Here is a 25,564-nt window from a genome sequence, read left to right as displayed (position 1 = left end):
TCCCTCCCACGCAGTCTCTTAGTTCTCCCCCTTTCGACGGCACCTGGGAAGGGTGGGAGGCTGCCGACGCAATGATAAACGCGGCTCCTCCTTTTGGTTGCTGGAGGCGTAAGGAAGAATTTTCCTGCGATTGAGCGTTTGGGCCCCCTAACTAGCCTTTGTTGAACGTCAGGGGCCGTGGCTGAAGAAGAAGTGTTGATCGAGGGTGCCCCTGAGCGCGTGCAGAGGGCCTTCCCCGCACAGCGCAGCCCACGCTTGGGTGCATTATCCCGGGAAGATTCAGATTGAGGAGACGGCGGGACGGAGGCTCCCCAAGCTTCGCTCAGCTGAGCAACCCATTCACCTTTTTGGAATGCAAATAATGACGGGCAGCAAAAGTGTCCGGAACTCAGCCATCATAAAGAGGCGACTTTGTGCATTGGGGATACCAATCCCCTCCCCCCCCTTCCTTTGCAATTAGTTTACCCAGACGGGATTGGAGGAATGAGGTGAGATTTCTGCAACTCCCGCGGTTAGGACGAAGAAGGAGGCGCGGGGGTGGGAGAGAGAAAGAAAAAACAACTTAGTGGTTCCACTGGGGCTCGAACCCAGGACCTTCTGCGTGTAAAGCAGACGTGATAACCACTACACTATGGAACCGCCACGACGGCTCCCTTTTCCGCCAATCTCCTTCTTCGTGGGGTCTGCCGTTTCCTGCTCTGTGATTGACTTCGCCCAGCGCAAGCGGAGACGCGCCAGGAGGAAGAGGCGGGGCTGCGTTGCCGCGGCAATGCAGAGAAGGGGAAAAAACAGGGTTTGCCTTAAGTTGCTTCCACATATGAAATGTTTTTTTTTTTTCCTTACGCCGCTGCCAAAATAAATCAAGGAAAGAATTACGATTGTTGCTCACGGTCCCAGGGATGATTGCTGTGATTATTGGAGATAGATTTAAAAAAAGCCAGGGACGGGCGTGCAGGTCGACCGGTACTGGTATCCGAATAGTAATGTTATTTAGCAGAGCAAGGCTAACCGGGTCTACTCGGGAGTAAGTCCCCTGGGCGTTAATGGGGCTTACTCCCAGGCAAACGGGATTAGGGCTGCAGCCTTCATCATGTCTTCGGTAGTTCTGGTTTGAGACAAAAACAAAACTAATTGCACTTTCCTTCCTCATTGCAGCACGTTCAACGCAAGTATGGTTTTTGGAGTCATTTAGCAAATTAGCCACTGCTTGCATTTCACAATTTGGAAAAAGAAGAAAAGGGCCAAGGGTGTGTATCAGTGAAATGCAATCTATATAATATTCTCTCTTGAACTGCTCTTGGCTTTATTTGCTAGCCAGTATTGTTATTAGGTTGTATTATTTATCTTTTTCTGCACTGTGCTGATTTTGAAACTTGTAGAAAGGAGTGGCATAAACTCATTTGAAAACTGGTGAGAAAAGAGAGTCCTTCGCTTCAGCTTTAGAAAGATACATTCTTCTTCATATTATTATTAAATAAATAAATAAATATACTGCCCTTAATTGAAGATCAGAGGGTGGGTCTCTGCATAAAAATACAAAATGAGAACACAAAATACAATACAAAACCATTAACTGCCCCCATAACACCTTTAAAATAGCATATAATGTTTAATCAGCCAAAGGCTTGGTTGCAAAGGAATGTTTTTCGCCTGGCGCATAAATAAATGTAATGAAGACCCCAGACAAGTGTCCCTGGGGAAAGCGTTCCACAAACGGAGCCACTGCAGAAAAGGCCATTCTTGTGTTGCCACCCTCCATACCTCTTGTGGAATGGGCACATGAAGAAGCCTCAGAAGATGATTGCAGGGTCCAGGTCAATTCATATGAGAAGAGGTTCTTGAGGTATTGGCACCTGTTGAATTCTGCACTAGCTTTCAGCTTTTAAAGGTGCAGGATCTTTTGAGCAAGAAAGGATCCTGAATCTTTTATAAGCTACTAACCCTTAGGAAGTGGGGCTGCCCTACTGACTGAAGGGGCTTTGCCAACTAGTGCAGAGCTTTCCAAACTTCTCATGCTGGTGACACACTTTTCAGACATGCATCATTTTGCGACACAGTAATTCAGTTTTACTAGCAAACCGGAAGTTTAACATTTCCCGCCCTGGGAGGGGCGTGGGGAGCGTTCACGCGACACACTAACGTGTCACAACACATAGTTTGGAAAGCTCTGATCTAGTGGAATGGAGAATATCAGCTCAGCTGCTTCACAGAAGGAATAATCTTTCTGTTTGACCCATATAGAAAAACGTGGGATGCAGGTGCAGTTTAGGTTGCCCGCTCCAGAAATACCATATGCTTTTATTCCCAGTTATACATTCATGTAAAGGCCCACTGATATGGACTAAGTGAGGAAGAAGAGAGATGTAGGTGTACGTATATTTATAATACCTCTGCCACATCTGTTTAAAACTACTTGACTAGAATGAAACAAACATAATATGAATTGGGGGTCTGTCACTCTTAACCCCCCTAGAACTTTATAACATTGAACCCAGTGCTACCACATAACTTGCATACAGTATACGTACTAATGTTATAATAAATTTGCAAAAAATAAAATAAAAATATAATTCTGATCTGGAATGAAATATAAAGGAGAGTGGGAAATGTACCCCAACAGACCCTACAGTATTCAGACTAGATTTCTGTCTAATTACTCTTCCTACTGGGCTGATCTTCCCATGGACTGCAAGAAGATCAAACCTATCCATTTTGAAGGAAATCAGCCCTGAGTGCTCACTGGAAGGACAGATCCTGAAGCTGAGGCTCCAGTACTTTGGCCACCTCATGAGAAGAGAAGACTCCCTGGAAAAGACCCTGATGTTGGGAAAGATGGAGGGCACAAGGAGAAGGGGACGACAGAGGACGAGATGGTTGGACAGTGTTCTCGAAGCTACCAGCATGAGTTTGACCAAACTGCGGGAGGCAGTGGAAGACAGGAGTGCCTGGCGTGCTCTGGTCCATGGGGTCACGAAGAGTCGGACACGACTAAACGACTAAGCAACAACTCTTCCTACTGCTAACCAATAACAATAACTTTAGTCAAGCTAAGGAACTGAAATGAGAAGCATTAGTTAAAATGATTTAACAATCATCTCCACGCTATCCACATATGTGAATAAAAGTGCTATAAAATCCTCAGGAGCAATAAATGCTGAATAGCAGATACTGTTGGAATGCAACAACATAAAACGCAATACCCCGAAGGATGAGATCTGTTGAGATACTATTTTGCTCCAGTTTACCTTCGAAGCAGATTATGGTGTTCTGTCAGCAGAGGGCTGTCAATCCTCATTGAGAGTGGAGAGTGTGCTCACCTTTCTCTAAAGAAGGTGGAGATTTTTGAGGTATATGAGACTCTTCCTGCACTGTCCCATGTGTGTGTATATATGACTGCTGTATGTCAACTAGAGCCGGTTATGTTTGTCCATGCATGAAGAATTAAAAACAGAATTTCCAGGGCTCAGAGGCAGCAGGAATAACGGAGGCCTGTCATAATTGCAGCCATATTGGGAGTAATGGCAGCAGCATGTCTCAGTGGTAGAGCATCTGCTTTGCATGCAGAAGATGTAGGTTCAATCCCTGGGATTGGGAAACATACTATACCTGCTTGATATATTGGGAAGCCACTGCCCATCAGCATAGAGAACTCTGATGGACCAGCGGTCTAACTCAGTACAAGGAAGCTGCTTATATTCCTTCAACAGCTTACAAATTGCTTAATTCTAAGCCTTGTCCTTTATGGTTGGTATCTGACAGCTGCTACAGTTTGCCAGTCCCCCTTTTGCCTTTGCCTGGTTCATTTTTCATACTGCCTTGATGACAAGAAGCTTCCAAATTGCTGCCCATCAAAATGATCTTGTTTCTTTCTTTCCTTTATTTTTTCTTGAGGACTGCTGCTGTTCAGTCCTCAGGGAGTGAATTATTTTTTTAAAAAACGAAACATTATCATGAATCATGAAATTCTTCAGGAGAGATAAAAAGAATAGCTGTACAAAGATAGTATTACTCTTCTTTTTTTGTGTGTTTACTCTCTCCTATCCTGTCATTGCTTTTAAAAAGCACTTTCTGCACTTACTAAACTGATGACCCTGAAAGAAGAATGCTGCAATGTAGCTTATGAATTTCAGGTTTAGCAAATAGTATAAAAGGTTTTTAATTTGTTCAAATGATGTAGAAACCATTTCTACTCAAGGAGAAACATTCCCATGATCTGCAGCAATATTCTGCATCCCAAACAGCACCAATAATCTTTTTAATAAGCAGGGACTCTCTGTTTAACAGCTGCAGGATGAGTAGACACCAGTACTATGCCTTCTTCCATCACTACATTGCCAAGCTGGTGGAAAACCCACCTGTTGACCTCTGTCTGCTATGCAGATGTTAATGGCACAAAGCTTTTGCTAACAGGTGTGTTAAGCCCAATGTAACTTGCTTTGTCCGGTTACCATATTGGGTCAACTGACTCTTGGACCACAAGGCAGAACTTTGTATGATGTGCGTGAGTCCATTTAATAAAAGTTACTTAGTTTTAGAATCTGTACTGTGCATTCATTTGACCAATGTGTAGAAAACATATGTCTAAAGCTGAATAAGCACTAGCTTTTTCTTGTTTCAGTGTACATTTTGTTCCCATCTATTACCAGTCTGTATATTTTGCACTCACTGTGTTAAAAGCATATGTACGTTAGGAATATGCATATGATTCTTTGGTGAGGGCTGTCTGCTCCATCTCATAAAGTAGGTATGTTTGATGTCAGCTAAGGCCTGTTGCTGCATCAGACTGGCATGACTACCACTCTGGAAACGGAGAGAGAGGAAACTAAATTCACTGCTGTTTCCTCAGGTTGCATGTTATCATGATCCCCTTTGTAGGCAACCTGAGATGTAGCTCAAGTCTTCACCTTTTTCTTGTTCTCATTATCTACCACAAAGGTAGACTGACATGTATAGATTAGTCCAAACAATCAAGTAATAGATTTTTGACTCAGTGAAACTTCCTAAGTTGCATTCACTGTTTCTTCAAATAGAACTGGCCCTTTAAGCCATATGGATTTTTTAAAATTGTGTTGATGATATATATCATTCTGTTGCTTTTGGAAACTGAGGGCTTTATGATGTGGTATTGTGTTGCAAAGTTCTTTTTGTTCCCTCATTGTATTTTCCCTTCTAATGGTCTTCACAAGCTCATTGAGAGGATGCTGTGGAAATGGCCAGGCTAATCGGGTACTGAGTATTAAATGGTCTCTGAAAATTTTATTAACTTGGAGTATGACCTGCATTGTCTCATTCCCCCCTCCCTTTTTTTTATAATTCTAGTGCCTCTTCCCATGCTTCACCAAACGCTTTATCTTATGCCATAATGCTAGTTTGTGGTTCATTATTACTATTGCTGAGAAGCAGTTTCCAATGTGAAGCAGATAACTTTAGCCATCCACTTGTCTGCCTGAGATTCAGAGAGCCTGGTAACAACATAGGTTTCTCCAATACATCATTGTGCCTGCGCTGCTGTTCGTAGCTGCAGAACACAGCTCTTATTTCTGGCTAGAAGGAGAAAGGAGCTGTTCCTTGATAAATCTTCTATCTGCATAAATGTAAGAGGAGCACAAATGTGAACCACCAAGAAGGAAGCTGGAATGTCAATTGATTTTATATCGCATCCTGTACCCTCTGCCCAGGAAGAAAGCTTGTTTACAGCGCCTAGTAAACCTCTTTGCTGATGCAATGGAAGACTTAAGGTAATTTCTTTGTGTACCTTTGTTTTGGTAGATATATTTTAACCATTTGTTTTTATTTTTAAATCAATGTTGGTGGAGAGAAGGAGTGCATGGTGTAACACAGATTGCCATTGCTGACACGCTTCTTTGCAATTGAGCCCATCTAAATAAAATTTATTTCTAAGTAAATACAATCATTTATGATCCATAGTTTGAGCCTTGATTTTATTTATTTTCAGCCTTTTCTAAGATCACAGACTCCAGAGTCACATATTGACTGCCTTTAGTTTGTTGGGGTTTTGTAAACTCCATTTTATGTTGGGGTAGAACTAGATTAAATATTTAGCTGCCCACGCATTCTTTCTGCCTGCTCATGTCCAGAGATATTGGGTGGCTACAGTGGCTAAAAACTGTGCAGAAGAAGGAGTTGTGGCAGGTAAAATTTGTCGTGACACAACACCTAGGTGCTGAGGGATGCTACACTCCTGAGAATTTCCTCTTCTGCACACCTGTTAAAGATACATGATCCCCCTTATCTGCTGCATCTGATCCCCCTTCTCACAGAGTGTTGGTGTTGCAAAATAAAACTACAATTTCCCTTAAAAAGAATTTGAAATCCCAGCACTCCAGTCTCCAGAATTGTGTTAAATGTAGTCTTGGATCCACATATGGGGTATTCACATATTTCCTAAACAATGCATAGTTCTTTCATGTAATGCATATTAATTGATTTCCGTCTGCACCATTTATTTATTTTCTAACAACCCTTCAGCAAGCATGGAATTATTTTTCTCCTTCATTTTCTATCAGGGTAGAGTGGGAAAATCATAGCCCCTTAGGAAATTACTTACTTTTTAGTCATCCTCTAAAAACCAGAGGCATCTTTTTAACTGTTCAGTTTCAGCATAAACTTGGTCTTGAGTAAGGATGGGTAAATCTTATTTCAGTTTCTTGTTTTTTAAGTTCAGCTTACCGCATTGCTGCATCCATTTGTGATTGATTGATTGATTTTAAAATCCTCGTAGAAATTCATCAGCATTTTATTGTGTACATCTCCCATTATGCACATTTTTCAAGCAGATTTTCCTAATGTAGCACATTCTGTATGCTATTTTCACTAATACACTTTTTGTACACTTCTTCTGGTTTGAAAACTGCAACACAACATTGGGGGAACTGCAAATTTTTAAATATAGCTGTATTTGTTTGCATATTGTTTTGGGAAGTACAAGTTAAGAAAGTTTCCTTTAAATTGTGAACCAAACTGAATCTCTTCCCCATTCCCAGCCTTGAGTATAACTTCCTAAACATGAGTATCATTTGACACTCATGCTACCAGCTTTGTGTTTCATTTGTTTTCCTATTACACTTCCCTTTGTTACATTACACACACACACACACACACACACACACACACTACTTTAGCACTGAATATTTTCCATGTCTAAAATGAGTACAGTTGGGACTCAAACTTGCTTTGAAATCAGACTTCATTTGCTTTAAAATTTTCTTCTAGCTACCTAGGATAGCTCAGTTGGTAAGGCACGAGACTCTGAATCTCAGAGTCGTGGGTTTGAGCCCCGTGTTGGGCCAATTTTCCTGCATTGTAGGGGGTTGGACTAGATGGCCCTTGTACCTTCCAACTCTACGATTCTATGTACTGAATCCTGTAGTGACCAGTAGGTGAGAAACTGCACATGCTCTGTTGCTGTCTCTTCAGTAATATTCAAGGAATGAATATAACATTCAAAATAGGTTCAAGACAAGGCAGTTTGTAAGTACAAACAAGGGCTGGGCACAAATGTCTTTCAGATTTCCCCACCCTATTTGTGGAAAGAGAAATGGTGGGAGGGACTAACTTTTCCCAGGGAAAAGAGAAATTCTCCAATAGTAAGGTTAACTAATTAGCAGTGTTAGTAGGTCAGCTTCTTTCTTTTGCCCTAAAGTTGTTTCCCCCACCACCACTGCAAGTGGCAGCAGTAATACCTGTGTTGGCAACCTGACTACCATTTTGCATCTTCCACAGTGATCATTCCCTGGATATGTGTGTGTATGTGTGACCAGGAAAAAAAAAAGACCTTTTTCTAGATGAGGTGAGAAAAAGGAAGTACTCTGAAATCTTGGCCAGAAAAATGTCTTTTGAGAAATGTAGACTTAGTTCTAGACCAAGAAGTGGGTTTTTCACTGCCCCACCTAGTGAGACAACACCTTAGCTTAGCTCCTACCTCCTGTTTCATCTCAGATTCGCCTATGAAAGCCCTTCTTATCAACCATGACAATTAAATAAGTACCTATATATTTAGAGAGAGAATACATTTGTACACCAATGAGAGACAAATACTGAAGCTAGGAGCCACCATCTTCTGTTTCTTCTTCCGTGCATGCTTTGATTGTCAGCTGATCTCTTCTGCTTCAGATTGCTCCCTGCATTTTCAGGGTTCCCAATTGTGGTAAGGATTCTAAATACCTCCACCTAACACACACTTCAGATCTTTGTGTAGACTTTGAGTACATGCCCCTAATGTCCCCACTTTAAATGCACCCACATTGAATGCCTAAATTGGACTTCTCTCTCTCTCTCTCTCTCTCTCTCTCTCTCTCTCTCTCTCTCTCTTCCTTCTCCTTATTAGTGTTGCAGTGCTGATGGTGGTATTACTTAAAAGCATTAGAATAGACTTGCATAATACATCTAGAAGCTTCTCCCCCCCCCCCCCCCGTCTGTTGCCACAGACACCGTCCCTATCTTGAAATCATTTTCATCTTGCTTTTGGCCGTCTGCTTGCCTAGTAATTGTACTGCCTGAGCCAGACTGCAGAAAGGCCTTGTGCATTTTGAAAAAACAAACAAACAAGTAAACAAACAAACAAAGGTTTAATTGGCATCCTTTTGCTTCTTTTCATTCCCTTTGTTTAACATCCTTATGTTTCTGGCTACCTGATTTATAGCTGGACATGGCAGTATGAGATGTGTGTTTGTGCTCAACATTTACTTACATGTAAATCAGCAGCACTTTGTCACCCTGTCCCCAAGATCAATGTTCCTGATGTATTATGGTGCTTTACGTTTCCCTGCAGATGCCTCTCGCCCTTCTGCCTATGCTTCAGCAACTCTGGGTCTGGTAGTTCTTGACATGGCATGTGACACATTGGGGAAGCACCAATCTCTCAGTTTCTACAAGTCCAGGTGTAACTGCACAAGCCCACTCCCTTTGTTCTAGAGAAGCACCCAGGCCAGCAGCTCACTGTTCAGAATGTTGAGTGTTCTTTTCTAACATGGCTCCTGATTGGCTCCATCAAATCTCACAAGATGGGTACATTGATACAATGATAGAGGTTTCCACAAATATCCTCAAGTGTGATTTACAATTGTGCCCAGTGTTTTCCACTATAATGTGGCTGCTTATGCTGGATTAGGCCCCTTTGGATCTCCTTCCTTACTGCCCCACCCCATAATGCAGGATCCCTAGTCAGGAGTGCTTGGCCAACAATACCAAAAGCTGGAACGGTGTGCTTAGTGTTTACCGGCAAATCTCTGCACTGCCTTCACCGGTGCATAGATAACCTGGTTAATTATTTCTGCTGCTCAGCACTTTAGTGGCTAGCAATATGGTATCTATTTTTGTCATGCAGTCTTCTCTGTTATTAGGGCCAATGGCAGGCGTTATTTTCTCCGGGAATCGTTGTTTACTGTTTCATATTGAGATGAATATAAAGACGGTATGGTTGGCAACGCCGATGGCTTGAAGAAAACCATCGCCCATGAGGAAATATTAAATCAGCACCCCAGTCTCAACTGAAGTCATGGGATGTGGCACTTCTATTACGACGAGGCGGGTGAACAAATCAGAAAGAGGTAAATAACCTGTGTGTGCTCTTTCCATTCTCTGATGTGATACTTAAACAAACTTATTGTGTGCATTAATTTGGAAGATACTGATTGTAGGTTGGACCATCCCAGGTGGTTCTGCTGGACTGGTAGGCTAGAGGACACACTATGAAGAAGACTCAAGAAGGTGTTGAGATAATATAGCCATCAGTTCTCTGTTTAAAGAACCTCTCCCTACCTGATTCCCCTCCATATGGTTTTAACTGCAATTCCTTTCAACCTCTGCCAGCATATATCAACTTGCTGGAACCGATGAGAGTTTAGTCGAAACCATATGGGACCAGGCTGCTTTAAAGCATCAAACCTTGGTGCCTATTTTGAGAGTCTTGGTGCAAAAGGGCACAGTGTATATTAACATCTCTTAGTGCTCTCCCAAATGTTTGGCCAGGGTGTTTCTTACTATCTTGACAAGAAAGGTTTGATTAAGAGAAACTTCGCAGACATGGTACGTTTCCAGTGTTAAAATGGGCTCTGTTGTGACATGCAGGGGAGGTTTGAGAAGACTTGAAGGTTTAAGAGACCAGCAAGCTGTAGTTTTATATTTTCAATGCTTTTCTTAGTGTATGGAACTCATTCTCCTAGAACTCCTTCTCGACTGCTAGTCCAATGTATATAAAACCTGGAATTCTTGCAATTACTGTAAGGGCATTCAGGAACATCCAGCAAGTTGTTTGGGCATCTGACTACTAGCCAGGATCTAAATGTCTTTGGGGCAATTATCTCCCTCTAAATTAGACTCAACTGGGGTTCACGAAAAGAGGGAAAGAAAAGCAACCACTTACCAATTTCAGGGTGCAAAAATGATAGAGTGCCTTTTAGAAACATCATTTCCAATGAGCCATTGTTGGGGGATGGAACCTAGGAATACTGCCACCACATGCAAGGGCAGCGGAACAAAAGCTCGTGGTTTTGTTTGTTTGTTTGTTTTAAACAGCCACTACCTATAATGTCCCATCATCAATAGTCATTGAGAAAAGGTCAATGTATCTTTCCATTCATCATTTATGTTTGAGAAAGCCTGGATTGAATTTGGGATGAGAAGTAAAATGGAAAGGAAAATTCTCCACCGTGGAATTGGCCTTGGCTGAGAGCTCCATTCCATCACCCATAGGTTTTATTCTAGTCTGCCATCAGCATCTAATGTTTTGGTTGCCCCCATCAAAACAGATTCCCTCTCTGGATACTGTTGCTTAAAATCCCACCAGGAGACAGATATTTGTACCTTGTGTAGAACACAAAAGCAAGTCTTTGTGGAAGGAAGACAAAATGATGCATAGAATTGGATTTCAGGGCCTGTCTTAGACTCAGCTAGGCCTGAAGTGACAAACACAGATGTCAATTCTGTTTCCCAGCCCTCAGATGGATTGGAACCACACTCGCAACATTTCATGGATTACGTCAGGTCAACATCAGTCATCTACATCAGTCCTGTTTAAGTTCAGCAATGCCATCTCTCTCATACACTTTCCTGTATCTCTTCTGCAACATCTATTTGCTTCTTCTGCCATAGCAAATAGATTCTGGAAATATTGACTGTTCCTTTTGGGAATAGCCTTGACTGATGTCATTGATTCTAAGTCTCTAGAGTTTCAATTAATTGTCTTAATAACAAAGCAACACTTCTACCTGAGTGAGAATTGCAATAATCAAATCAGGAGCTGTGATCAGTGTGATGTTCCTGTGCCAGGACTTGCATCGTAAAGGCAGGCTACTACTTGTTTAATATCATATGATCTATGAATCTCTCAGTACCTTATTTTGGACCATAGAGCAATCACTTGCACACAGTTTGCCTGGAGCTGAGTCTAACTAATGTGCAGTTCTTAGGCACTAATATGGTGGTGCTATAAAAATACTATCAATGCATATTTTATAGGTAAACAAATGTTTTAAATTTTGAAAAACCCCAAAATAATTATCTACAACAATTTGTTTTTGACAAATTGTACAGTGGTGCCTCGGGTTACATACGCTTCAGGTTACATACGCTTCAGGTTACAGACTCCGCTAACCCAGAAATAGTGCTTCAGGTTAAGAACTTTGCTTCAGGATGAGAACAGAAATCTGGCTCTGGCGGTGCGGCAGCAGCGGGAGGCCCCATTAGCTAAAGTGCTGCTTCAGGTTAAGAACAGTTTCAGGTTAAGAACGGACCTCCGGAACAAATTAAGTACTTAACCCGGGGTACCACTGTACTCAGAAGCTTCTGCATAAAATAGTATTTTACAACTGTGTGCCTACTGTATAATAAAATTCATTTTTTATTGTAAAAAACTTGCATTAGTAAATCATAATGCAAGCACTATTTGTTTTATGACCTCATAATGCCCTTCCCTTTGTTTCATGCAAGTTGCTATGACCCAAATACTTGGGATTTAGCAAAACTGGTACTCTGGGGCACACACTGAAACAAATTTTGAGCTGCTGTGCATCACCTGAGACTGTAACCTACATTTGTTTATAACGAATGATATTTTGTATGTGCGAGCTTGAAAAATGTGTTTAGGATATTGACCCATGTGTCTTTCATAGGCTTCTTGGCCTCAGAAGCTTTGGAATTTATTGTACAGCTGGCAATGTTTTTGAGCTGTACAGCAATGCTTCCAAAGACCATGCTAGCTTTGTATCCCCTCCTAAATCTTCCCAGTATTGCCCCATCTCAGGTGTATTAAGGGAGGAGGAGCATGCGTTAATTTAGACATCTGGATACAAATTTAGAAGTAATTACTTCAATTGAAATAGAAACACACAGTGAGAAGAAAACTTCCCAGGTGGCCCTGTGTGCCTGACCATCTGTTCTCCAGGTGCTAACAGCTGATGAACAACTGCAGCTCTCCCTTCTTTTGCCTTAAATTGGACCAGACAGCCCTTCAGAGAAGAGGGCTCCCAGGAAAGTAAGAAGAAACCTGCCTAAACCAAGAGTGATATGGTCCATCATGCTGTTCCCATGGTGGCCAACCGGGTGACTGTGGGAAGCTTGTAAGCAGAGCATGGGCACACCAGCACTCTCCTGACCTGGCTGGGACATGTGAAGAGCACCAGGCTGCGGAAGGTGTCTCTGCCGTGAGATTATCTCAAACTTTAAATGCAGGAGTGCTTGTAGGGTTAAAAGGGGAGCCATGATTAGCCTTCTGTGTTTTAGAGCAGGATTCACACATAGCATTTTAGAACCAAAGATCTGCATAACTAGTTGTGGACAGTTAATCTTCTCTTTCTGGCCCCTTCATGTCTTGGCAGCCATTAAAGCAGCTGTCCTCATTCAAAGGTGGTATCGCTCTTACATGGCCCGGCTGGAGATGAGGCGGAGATATGCCCTGAGTATCTTTCAGTCAATTGAATATGCAGAAGAACAAGCACAGCTACAGGTTTGTACTCTATGGATTTTTCTTTGACGCAAACCGTTAGTGAGGTAGAACATGCCGGCTTTTCAGATTATATTCATCACGGATAATGTAGCTTGTAAATTTTTATTCCCTCTCATGGTTGATGCTTAAGTTTTAAGAAGATAATATAATATAATTAGTACCATGCCATTCATTTTTTGAAGCTGGTTAGTATCAGGCACATCTGTAAAGTGGGAAACATTATTTTCATTTATATCAGGCCTTTTTTTATAAAAAAAAATAATGCTAATTTTGAATTGTGACACAAGCAAAGTAATGCACGTAATCATCTAAAGACACTCCCACTCCCCCACACCCCTGGTAAGACCCTTAAATTTAGAGCCAGCTTTGCTCAACTGTGTCACTGTCCCTATCAATGGAGATATAAGGGGCTTGAGATTTTGCCGGGGTTGTTATTGCGTAGATGGAGCCAACGTGCTTATTTCCAATAAGGGGAAGACAAGGTAATATAATAATTTCTGCTTGTAAACTAACAGATGTCTTTTCTTACTCAGCTATCCAAGTTTTTCACATTCATGCTGGACCATTTTACTAAGGCCAATGAAACTGATCCAGGTAAGGATTGACTGAATAAGTTTTCAGAGCAGTTACATGTGCGTATCTTGTAAAAAAAAAAAGTGTGTGTGTGTGTGTGTGTGTGTGTGTGTGTGTGTCAGTGCAGCCAAGAGCATATATGTGTGGAACTACTTATCTTTGCAAATGTACCTGTAACTAGTTGAGGAACTGTATGTTTCTCAAATCAGAAAAACCTGCATCTGTGCAGCAAATGCAATAGCAGTCAAATGGTCAATCTGACTGTGCAGGTGCAGCAGGCTTGGCGTGGACAATGCCAGGATACAATGTAGAAGAAAAGAAAAGCATTTCGAACTAGTTATGGATAAGCAGAAAGACTAGGAAAACAGTCTAGGAAGGTGTGTCCTGTGTAATTAATGTATGCCCAGGAATCCGGGATCAATATAAACCAGGGGTAGTCCACCTGGTCCCTACTGTCCACTAGTGGGCGTTTCAGGATTCCAGGTGGGTGGTAGGGGGTTCTACGACACATGTTACTGCAGCACTGGTGGGCGGTAAGGAAATTTCAAGAAAAATGCATTAGTGGGTGGTAGGTATAAAAAGGTTGACTACCCCTGATATAAACAATTATTTCTCTCCATCTAAAACTTTCCTGTTGGCATATCTAGTGGAAGATTCATGGTTTAGTCTGAAGGGGCAATTAGATATTTTTTTTTAATGGAAAGAAAACAGACTAGAGACATACCAGGACTGGAAAAATATACAGACTGTTGAACAAGCAAAGACTAAAGTGAAGATGGCTCCACCTAGATATCAGTATCCGCACATCAGGACTTTTTGAAATGGACTGATCGGAAGCCAGGAGATTTAGAGACTTAGGTGGAATCTACACACATGTTAAAAACATTGTGAAAATGCTTTTTAAAAAATCGTTTTGAAAAATGCAGTGAATTTGCTATAGCTCAGTTACCATCTAGTGTCACAATTGTATATTGCACTTTACAACACTTTCAAAACGTTTTATTTGCAGCTGTATAGCTGAGTCCTGAATTTGAAAGAGTTTATATTTTAAAATGTAAGAAAATAGTCCATAACTATATGCTGAGATGGAATAAACATATGAATAGAGAAATCCCAAGAGAGGCATGGTTTGAAAAGGGTTCAAGTTTCTCGACAGCTATGATCCATAAATAAATTTGCTTTAAGATGGTGTTGAACTTCATTGAAAAGTAAAATGATCAGCAAGCCAGAAGAAAGAAAGTCATGGATTTATCCATAAGTAAAAGGTGATTTTTACCATATGTCATGGTTTTGTAAAAAAAAGAAAGTAGTCGTATTGGCAAATGGTGGTGTGAATTATGAAGGAAACATTTCGGAGAGAAAGAATTAACTGATGATGCATCGCTATAAAATTACAGTCTGTTCTCATCCTGAAGCAAAGTTCTTAACCTGAAGCACTATTTCTGGGTTAGTGGAGTGTGTAACCTGAAGCGTATGTAAGCTGAAGTGTGTGTAACCCGAGGTACCACTGTATTAGAGAAGAAATGGCCAAACTGGTCCCAGTAGAAACATATATTGAAAAAGAACTGGGCATAACAGAAAAAACTAAATTATATGCTGCCATTAAGAGTTTAAATTACATGGTATATATGAAATTGGCTTTTAGAATGCCTCTTATATATTGGTTTATGTATATGTAAATGTTATGTATATATTATGTATATGTTTGTATGTGTGAAGGTATGTGGGAAAGTTTTGCTTTCGTGTTCTGTAATACCAATTTTTCAAAGTAAATAATATATATTTTTAAAAGACTAACAATCCCATTTTTCAAATAGCAGGGAGTGCATATTTCCTATGACTGATGCTGAGAAACTAGGGACTGTGGCTCTTGTTTGGGGTTGTTAGCAAGGAAGCCAATAAATAACTCGAAATAATGTTTACTTTTAAGAAGCACTCCAAATTCTTATCACACTTAGCACATTTCAATTACAGCATGCTCTTACGCAGAAAATGCCTCTTGGGGCAATATTTGTTCCTGACAATATTTTATAATTGTGATTTTAATGTAGGCTGCTGTGACTCAGTCTGTTTGCCATAGTCCTTGTTCCTTTATAAGTAATTAGTGGTTTTCCCTGCACAAGCTGGCATGTCCTCCAGTAAATGTCAAGGTTGGTTGATAGTTTTCTTTTAAGCCATACTTGCAGAAGCTTTCCCCTGTGGGAATTGCACATATCATACACAAAACATAGGTGAAACATTATTTTTCAGTCCTGTGGATGACAAAAGACCCCTGAGTAGGAAATATTAGCATGAGTAGGAGGCATGGAGTCAAGCACACTGGCTCCAGCCAAGTGTCTCCCACTTCCTCAGTTATGAGCCTTCCCTTCTTGAGCAGAGAAGGTCTGAAGAGGCTGATCAACTTGTGTTTTCTTGAACCCGAATTGGACCCCATCACAATCAGAAGCCCTGTGGTTGTGGGTGGGAGGTTTATAGCTGAAACATCTGTACAGCAAAACAATAAGATTTCAGCAGCAATTTAAAATTCTCCTGTCAAGAGAGTTTAACATAGACATAGATGGAAGAATTGATGCTCAGTAGGGAGAATTGGCAATTAATGGAGGTAAAGTTAATATTAAAGGGGGGAAAACATGGCAGACATTTACCAATAATAATAGCTCGGGAACCCCTCTTGGACTTTTTGTGGGGAAAAGAAATGAATGACTCTGAGACACTTTGACTTAAAATAAATATTGTTTAACAGAAAGTGGAGAAGATCGTGGACTGAATGTCTTAAATAATCTTTCTTTTTAAAAATGTAACTGGCAGATGGAACATCAGACGTCCTTTTATTTTTCTCTAAAGTTTCTTCCCCCTTTGTCTTTTTACTTTTCACTCTTTCTCTTGTCTCTCCTTTCTTGTTCCTCTCTCTCTCTCTCTCTCTCTCTCTCTCTCTCTCTCTCTCTCTCTCTCCTCTTATTGGGAGTCATATGTTTGGGATTGTGTACTCATGTGGGTTGGTAGATGTTTGATGGAGAGCCCTGGGTGGGAGACAGGGAAATGTTGGCCTCCAAAGGAAAGAGGCTTGAAGGAGAAAGGAAGGTGAGAGCTGGAAGGGCTGCTACCTTCTGTGGGTGGTGGGGACTGAGAATTGCCTTTAGGAGAAGACTCCATATTTTACAGGATCTGTTTGTATTTTTTTGTAGCTTTTATCGTACTGTATTGTGAAGAACTTTAATAAAAATCTTATTTTTAAAAAAACATCTGTCCTGTCACTTTCCTGATAAAGGAAAGGGCAACCAAGGAGGTTTCAATGCCAAAACTGGACCCACAGTCAGAACAACACTGAGCATGACAAAGCTCTTCCTTGTTCTTACAAATGCCCAAAAGGTTCTTTGGATTTTAATGTCTGTTATATTTGTTGGCGTTACGCTGAATATATCATCAATTTAAACAAATCATTATCCAAAGGCACATTTGTTGACAACTAACTAAAATTTTGTAAGTTGCTTTTCTGCTTCCTTTATAGACATCAGCTCTAACTTTTTCTCCACCACCAGTGATTATACCATGAGAGAATATGAACAGACCATTGAGGTCCCTGCCTCCTACTACGGGCCCCACCTTTCTTTCCCCCTCACTGTTGCTGACACTGATGTTCTTCTTCAGGCTTTCAAGCACCGACAGGCAAGCTCAGACCAATGGTTAAATGGATTTCTGTTTTATTTTTATGGTCTCTCTAAAAGTGTCAGCTGACAATCGTAAGGGCATCTTAGACCCCATTAAGACAGCAGGGCCTGGAAGGCTAATGTGCATCATGGTGGGGGGAAAGGAATTTGTAAGCACTTGATATGCGCATATTGAAAGAGATGAACAATGGTGCATTTAGTTATTTACCAAAATAATGGTATGCCAGTTTTCCAAATGTTCAAAGGAGCTTACGGTACATTGAAAACAATTACAAGAAAGCACATGTAATAGCAGAAGCAATACTGAGGAGTAGGGTTGGGGTATTATTGAGGGGTCTTTTGTTAGGGGGTTGTTGCTATTTTTGATACTAATTTTTTGTATATTTCTTTTAGTTCTTATTATGATTTATGTGGGCATTATTTAATTTGATTGTGCACTTTTTGATGTTTTACTTATTATTTATTACTACTTTTGCTAGGTTTGTAATTATGTATTTTTTCATGTAGCTGCCTTGAGCATGGTTTTAATCAGGCATCCCCAAACTCAGCCGTCCAGATGTTTTGGGACTACAACTCCCATCATCCCTAGCCAACAAGACCAGTGGCCAGGGATGATGGGAACTGTAGTCCCAAAACAGCTGGAGGGCTGAGTTTGGGGGTGCCTGGTTTTAATCATGGAAAGGTGGCATACACATAAAATTATGTATGTATGTATTCTGCCTGGATAGCTCAGTGAGTTAGAGTATGGTGCTGATAACGCCAAGGTTGCAGGTTCGAACATCATATGGAACACTTGCATATTCCTGCATTTCAAGGGGTTGGCCTAGAATGATCCTCAGAGTCGCTTCCAGCTCTACAATTCTGTGATCCTATTAAACACAACAGGCCTCAACTGACAGCTTTACGAAAAAGGTTGCTCTGCCAGCCCTGTTCCTGTTGAAAGGCTGTTTATTCACCCCAATACATTCATCAGAGAAGAAAACATAATTCTTTCCACTGCCACGCTTTTTTAGCAATTGCTTAGTCATTGTTGGCACTTGCTGCTGCTCTTGAGAGCATTTGGCGTAGGAGACTCACACAGCCCTATGCTTTCCATTTCTTTAGCTATAATGGGATATGGTTTAATTTGAAAGATGGGCATTGCAAAGCTGGATATCCCATCCCATGGCATTTCTGCTTCCTTTGATCTGTTGGCGGCTAAAACTGAACTCCGCAGTCTCTGGGTATACCTGGCAGTGTCAAGAAGCGCACTAAAACAATAGGGGCAGCGGGATACATTACTTGAACATAGGAAGTTGGCTTATGTTGAGCCAGACCACTGGTCCATCTAGCTCAGTGTACACACTGACTGGCAGCAGCTCTCTAGGGTTTCAAACTGGGGATATTCCCAGCTCTACTTGGGGATGCTGGGAGTTGAACCTGGGATCTTTTGCAAGCAAAGTGAATGCTGTACCACAGAGCTACATCCCTTACACACACTTACAACCCAATATTGATACTATGATCCCTGCCTTGCTTGCCTTTTTCCACCTGACTTGGGAGGGTGGGGCCTGGACTGACTCCAGCTACAAAAGCTGAGGCTGCTGTAGAGGCCAGGCTGCTGTGTGAGTCCTGGAAGGCCTGCTCCTTGCCTTGCTGGCTCCCTGCCCCCTTGCCTGGCTGAGGAAGGCAGTGGCCTGACTGACTCCAGCTATGAAAGCTGAGGCTGAGTTTTGCTTAGGGGTTTCTGTTTCTGTTATTGATATCAATTTTTTGTATCTTTGTTTTAGATATTATGGTTTATGTGGCATTTGTTCAATTTGGTTGTGTGCTTTTTGGTGTGTTTTATTACATATTTAAGACTTTTGTTATGTGTGCAGTCATGTAAGTCTTTTCATGTTGTAAGCCACCTTAACCATGGTTTTACCTAGGGAAAGGTGGCATACAATAAAATGATGATGATTCTTATTACAGTATCAGCACCGAAGCTGCTACTGCATTGGAGATGTCCCCCATCTCCATGCTCACCTGTGCAGTGACGATCCCCCAAGTCTGCAGTCATGACTGCAAAATGTTTGTCATGCTGACAAGAACTCTGTGCAAGCACAAAGCTTGCTGGGTTTTGGGGATGGAGTTCTTCCAATGACTCTTTGTAACATAAAATAAAAAAATTCCTTCCAGTAGCACCTTAGAGACCAACTAAGTTTGTTATTGGTATGCGCTTTCGTGTGCATGCACACTTCTTCAGATACACATATATCTCTGTAATATATCATTTCTGTCTTCTTGCACGACTCTGTATAGCACCTTCATGCCCGATACGTTCTTCAGCTGCTACATGAGACCAGGAAGGTCCTTCAGCAGATGCCAAACATCACATACCTGTCCACCTCTTATACCAAGGAAATAACCATCTGTGGTAAGTTCTCCTTAAGAGAAATGTGGCACCGGGTTGATATCTAAAGTATATTGTGAATTTGTACGACTGTCTAGCATTTGTGGTTGCAGGTCCAGGCGCTGTAGGGCCAAGGCAATATGTAGGTGCAATAAACACAGGAAAACCAAAAGGAGATTTAAGCAGGCCACAGCTTTATTGATTACAGGTGTCAGCAGGTTTGGGCGTAGGCATTGGATGTGTATCCTGACTCAACCAGCCTGCCTACTGGTTGATTTTTGGCAGGGATAACCAAGGTTAAGGGTCACCCTATGGCATACATCAAATTGGGGTGACCCCCCTTCCCCAATCACCATTTTGAGGGTGCTATGGCCCATCAGCCCCTGTCTGTGCATCCGGACAGAAATGAACCCCTCCCCCAGCTATGCCCAAAGTCAGCCTTAACCCACCTTGGCCAGGCCAGACCACAACCCCCACTCCCCACCAGCCAGTGGTAAGTGGTCTTTATAGCTGCCATTGGAATGTTACACTTCCCCAACCCCCTCGCAGTACAAATCCTTCCTGTCTTCCCTTTATTATTGGGGGGTGGGGGGGTGGAAGGCTGATGACTCATCGCCTGGCATTTTTAAAGTAAGCCGAACACTTCCTCCCACTTTTCCCCCCTGTCAGATGTTGCTGGGTGAGTCAGTGACTAAATCTGGCAAACTTTTAAGAAAAGAGCTGCTTTTCCATCTGTAAAATGCTACTTTGTGTGGTAAATAATTTCTTTCACCTCTTGCCTTCCCGCAAGTGCTTCAACAAACGGTTCGTGAACATGATCATGATAGAAGAAAATCCCAGTTCATTGATACTTCTTCTGGGGACACACACACACACACACACACACACACACAGAAAAACAAACACATATCCACACTGTGATGAAAATGAGCAAAGCAATGATGCATTCTCTCTCTCTCTCTCTCTCTCTCTCTCTCTCTCCCCCCCCCCCCCCCCAATATATGGATGTCTCAGTGGGGAAATGTTATGCAGTCTTTGTTCTGAGGGGGTGTATATTTAGAGAGAGAGAAAGAGAGGCCGAACATTAAAGTGCATATTCTTTCTCTCATGCAGAAATTCAGAAAGCAATCTTCTCTTTTATTTTAGTTTTTGATTGAAAGTATTTCAGTTGAGAAGAAGAAAAGGTGCATAAAAAGAGAAAGTAAAGTATGTATCACTAATATATGCAAACAACTACAAATTCATATGTGGTTGTCTAGTATTTGGGTATATAAGCATAATAAGCAATCTTCCTTTTCTTAAGAAGAAAAACCACATAGTGAAACTGGAGACAAAATGTTTTGTCCTGAGCTTTGGGGATCCATTTGGAGCCCAAATAAAATTGCTTTGTGGCCATGGATCACCAGCTGGCCACCTGCATGAAGAATCAGCTAAAGATGGCAACATCTAAGTGCCTCTCAGTCATCTGGCCTTGATTACACTGCCATAGATGGGTGAATGGATGGGATTGGACTTCCTGGATTTGCTTGAGGAGACCCACTTGCAAGACAGCACTAAATGGTTACTAGTAATAATTAGTCTCTCTCTTCAAATCAAGAGAAGACGCGCACACAAAATAAATTAATTGTACTGCTGCAGGTGCAGAGAGAAACCAAATTTTAATAAAAGATGCTCCAAGCATTCAGTGCAGTAATAGATAAGATGGCTTTTATTTACAGGTTTATACCATTGAATGAGCTTTAGTAAGCTTGAACAAAATATCCTTAGACTTCTACACACACACGTGTGTGTGTGGCCTTGATAATCAATGTACATACATCCTCCAATGGGTGTCCTCATTTGCACAATTGAAAAAGCATCTGAGAGATTTTTTGATGTGTCCTTCAAGCAAATAATAGTCTTCATACTCAAAACATCCTTAATGACAGATGAAAGTGTATTTTTTTACTGAAGTTTGAGCCAAAATGTTGATTGCCACAAAATGAGATCTATGTCCCTTCCGTCAAATCCTTTTTAACTTTCTACATTGAAACAGGCATTAAATATTCATCTGGTTCATGTGTTGCATATGTGAGAGTTCCTCTAATGAGCATCATTTAAACCCCACTAAATCCAATCAAAATACTTAATTTATTATTTCATACTAATATTTGTTGGGTTTGGTCTTAAAGCGCTTAATATGTTCCATATTACGAAGCTAATGTCCCCCCCCTTTCTATTTTAAAGTCCTAAAATAGCTTATTCCCATTTTAAATTCCTTTAAGACTCCTTTCCATTTTCAATATGACCCCCCTCCCTCTTGAGAGCTTTCTCACCCTGGTCATATTTGCCTAGAAAAGAGCAGTGTAGTGTTTAGGATTCACTTGCATCGTCACCAACAACTCAAGTGTGGGTGTTAACGAGTATACTATAGAAATTTTTAAAAAATTACATTTGTTGTTCTCCTCATTTTTGCCTCTGACCCTGAGCACCAGTGCCATGCGGCACTCGAAAGGTCGCCCATCAAGGAATGTGGCCCTCAGAGTGAAAAGGATTTTATAATCTTGTTCTTTGAATAGCAGTTTGAGAGGAACCATTAAGCCTCGGCTGCTTCCTCCTACCTTCCCTGTTGCTTCCAACACAGCTTCCCAGTGCTTTTGGGCAGTGGGTGGGCAGTTAACCAGTTGCACCTGCTGTGTTTCACATTATGGTTTCATACATATGTGTGCATATTTTCACAAAATGTCTACTGTAAGCAGCTGGTCCACAGGGAATGCAAAGTGCTCCCCTGGGGAATCGGATTCAGGAGTTGACCGCCATGCAGTTAGTGCTTCATACCATTGCTTTACAACATTCACAAACATGTATCAGCTCTAGAACCCTGCCTAGGGGAGGAAACAATAATCACTGTTTGCTTCCAGTCTTGCGTATTCTACCTGCCCGACTGGTGGTCCCGTGGCCCGACTGTGAACGTTTGTGTTCTTTCTAGGCGATCTTCATGGAAAGCTGGATGACCTTTTGCTGATTTTCTACAAAGTAAGTAAATTTGGCGTTGCTGTTTCCTAACGGTGCCTCAATGCTGCTGGATTCCGTTAGCAACTGTGTGTGTAAATATAGAGAGAGATCACCAGCACTTTGTGGTATCAATTTTTGGCCTATGGCCATCTTTCCGTTCTCCAGACTCAGTTAATCAGGACTGAATGTTGATTGAAGGGCACAATCTGCAGGAGACTGGAGAGTATCAAACCTCAACGACGATACTCCTTGCGATTTTTGTGAAGTATAAACAAAGCAGGGGTGGGAATCTCCCCAAGCCTCAAGTGATCTGTTGTTCAAACTGTTTATGAGGGACAGAAGCTTAACCTTATCCATGCTGTGTAGCATGATCTCCATTGGGAGCTTTCAGGGAAGACAACTTCCCCCAACTCTCTGATAATAACATATGTATCATATTGCTACTGCCCTCTAAGCATGGTGTATTGATGGACTGCCCACTAGAGTTTATAGTCCCAGATTCAGATTACAGTGTGGCTTGTATTTCTTTCATTTTGCTTCCTCAAATTGCACCATGTACAAGCCGGCACTGCCTTTGGAGGGGATGGGGAAGGGTGGGTGGGAAACAGCTAAAGGCCGTAAGTGATGACCTTAACATTGTCTGAATCCAGTTAATCTAGATAACATGCCTTTAATGCTTTTTAATGGCTTCTCTTAAGAATAACACCTTGGCTTAATTAAAGTAGGCAGTTTGGAGACACTTCCATTCACTGCACTAATCATTGTTAAATGATGCCGTTTCCCATCATGTTCCTCAAAAAAGAACCCCAAACCTGTAATATTTTAAATTGCCAGTTGCTAAATTAGCCTGTGTTAAATTGATTCTATGCATATAGACATCCTGGAGCGGAATTAAAAGGCAGATTGACAAAGGGAGCTAATTAAGCGCAAACCCAGAAGGCACTCTAATGAGGCAGTGGCAGCAGCAACCCCCTATTCCACTCACCATTGGAAAGCTGTCTTCACTCTCGTTGCCTGCTGCTATGGATTTTCATTTCATCCCCAGCCTCGAAAAGGGCATTAGCAAAAGCCAGGGAAGTGTTCGAGGAAAGCAAGGGGAAGCAAGCATGCTGTATAATATATTGTATTTTGAAGTAAATTGGATTTTCACATTTGAAATGTAAATGCAATGTCAAATGTAAAGGTGTATTAAGAGCTGGCACTGCAAAAAAAGAGAAGCTTTCCAGGCTACATAAACGTTGATTGCAGGCATTTTGAGAACCTGCTAAAATTCATTCGACAAAATTTCATTCTACTGCTCCTCCTTGGACTTCTGGGCGGCTTATGATATATATGACATCTAGGCAGGGGGCAGAGCAATTGGAACAGAGTTAGATACGTTGCATGAATAGGGCTCAGCTTCATCAACATTCCCTTCCTTTCAGCCTCAGATTTGTCTATGATGATTATGGGAGATTGGAAGAGGAGCCCAAAGAACCATTGCGGTGTAGTGGTTTGAGCAGTGTGGCTACGTCCAAGCCCATGGGCCTGAGATGTACACACACACACACACACACACACACACACAGCAAATGTTTCCGGCTTCTCCTACTAATTTTGGCAGCAGCAGAACATCCTCCCTCCCACCAAAAATGTGGACACAAAATCCTTCCCTCCCCAGACATCAGATTGATCACTTTATGAGTGGGGGAGAAAAATCAGATCAGCTGAGGAAGGGAGGCTCCCCTGTATGTGTATTGATGACTGTGTGTGTGTTGATGTGTGTGTGTGTGCAGGAGTGTGTGGGGTGGCCACATACACTTTTTGTCAGACCACCCATGGGCCCACAGGCCCTGGAGGTATAACCCAAAAAGGTTCATCACTGCTTGGTTAGAGTATTGGACTAGGGTTTAAATGCCCACACAGCTGCACAGCTCACTGGGTGGACAACCGTATACCAGCCATTCACCCTCTTAGCTTAACCTACCTCCTATGGATCTTGTGATGATAAAATTGGGGGACACGGGGAGGAAGAATGTATACTGACTTGAACTCCTGGGTCGTAGGGTAGGATGCACATCTAACCATTGTTTTCCACAATTGGTTAGGACAAGCATAATAAAGAATTCCTAAATGGTTCCTATAAAAGTAATATCAAATGAATAGTTTTATGAACTGTGCGGACATGGCAGCTCAAGGTGAACATAAGTAAAACCATCCCTGGTGTCCTCCATTTGTCACCAAGGACCTGATGCTCACCTGGGCATAGGTGCAGCTACTAATGTGATATGGCAGTGCTACAAAAGAGATGTTGGCATCAGTGAGGAGGTGAGGCCACCTACAGCTCTGCAGTGCCCTGTTGACCGGCCGACTCTTGTTTTGCGATAATTAATATCTGTTGTACTTGCACATGTTGTTGTTGTTTTTCTTCTTCTACAGAATGGACTTCCTTCAGAGGAAAACCCCTACATTTTTAATGGGGATTTTGTGGACAGAGGGAAAAATTCCATAGAAATACTCATAATCCTGTTTGCCTTTCTACTCGTCTACCCTAACCACTTGCACTTGAACCGAGGGAACCATGAGGACCATATCATGAATCTTAGGTATCGCCATTATTCAGCTAGCTAACCATTTAGCTAGATATATTATCTTTCATTCGCCTAATCTACATGTGTTGTCTTCCCAAAGCCTCCAGTTGAAACAGTTGATCTGATAACTAAGAGATGCACTTGTAATTTTTGCTCAGATTTCAGATCAGTAGATACTGTCTATGAGCTCCCTTTACACATGTTACTGTAGCTTAGTATAATGGAAAGTAAGAATCAAATTATTGTAGTGCATTTAAGTTATAATTTGGACTCCGTTTACTCTTTAGAAATGGTCTTGGCATCTGAAGGTTGTGGCAGCATTATCTTTAAGTTAAGGAAGAAGCATTAAAAGAAAACCTTATTTTTTATTTCTTTTGCTTTAGATAAGAGGTGGGAAGGAAGGAGTTTGGAACATAATGGT

At 41.6% G+C, this 25,564-nt stretch overlaps 1 protein-coding gene and 1 non-coding gene across 2 annotated transcripts in view; one reads left to right on the top strand and one right to left on the bottom strand.

Moving 5' to 3' along the window:
* Window positions 1–566: 566 nt before the first annotated feature.
* On the bottom strand, window positions 567–639 carry TRNAV-UAC (transfer RNA valine (anticodon UAC)). Its single transcript has one exon. It is a non-coding gene; the product is annotated as a tRNA-Val (tRNA).
* A 4,746-nt stretch (window positions 640–5,385) lies between these two features.
* PPEF1 (protein phosphatase with EF-hand domain 1) overlaps window positions 5,386–25,564 on the top strand; it is a 32,878-nt gene continuing 12,699 nt past the window's right edge. The window contains exons 1-8 of the mRNA XM_077927477.1: window positions 5,386–5,738; window positions 9,363–9,569; window positions 12,837–12,964; window positions 13,498–13,558; window positions 17,046–17,203; window positions 19,489–19,603; window positions 22,548–22,594; window positions 24,992–25,158. Coding sequence (XP_077783603.1) covers window positions 9,518–9,569; window positions 12,837–12,964; window positions 13,498–13,558; window positions 17,046–17,203; window positions 19,489–19,603; window positions 22,548–22,594; window positions 24,992–25,158 — 728 coding nt within the window. The 5' untranslated portion in view covers window positions 5,386–5,738; window positions 9,363–9,517. The remainder of the gene's footprint in view (window positions 5,739–9,362; window positions 9,570–12,836; window positions 12,965–13,497; window positions 13,559–17,045; window positions 17,204–19,488; window positions 19,604–22,547; window positions 22,595–24,991; window positions 25,159–25,564) is intronic.

This window comes from Podarcis muralis, chromosome 4, assembly GCF_964188315.1.
Source record: "Podarcis muralis chromosome 4, rPodMur119.hap1.1, whole genome shotgun sequence".
Classification (NCBI taxonomy): domain Eukaryota; kingdom Metazoa; phylum Chordata; class Lepidosauria; order Squamata; family Lacertidae; genus Podarcis; species Podarcis muralis.
Note: the sequence above shows the minus strand (reverse complement) of the source record. Positions and strands in the feature narration are given on the sequence as shown.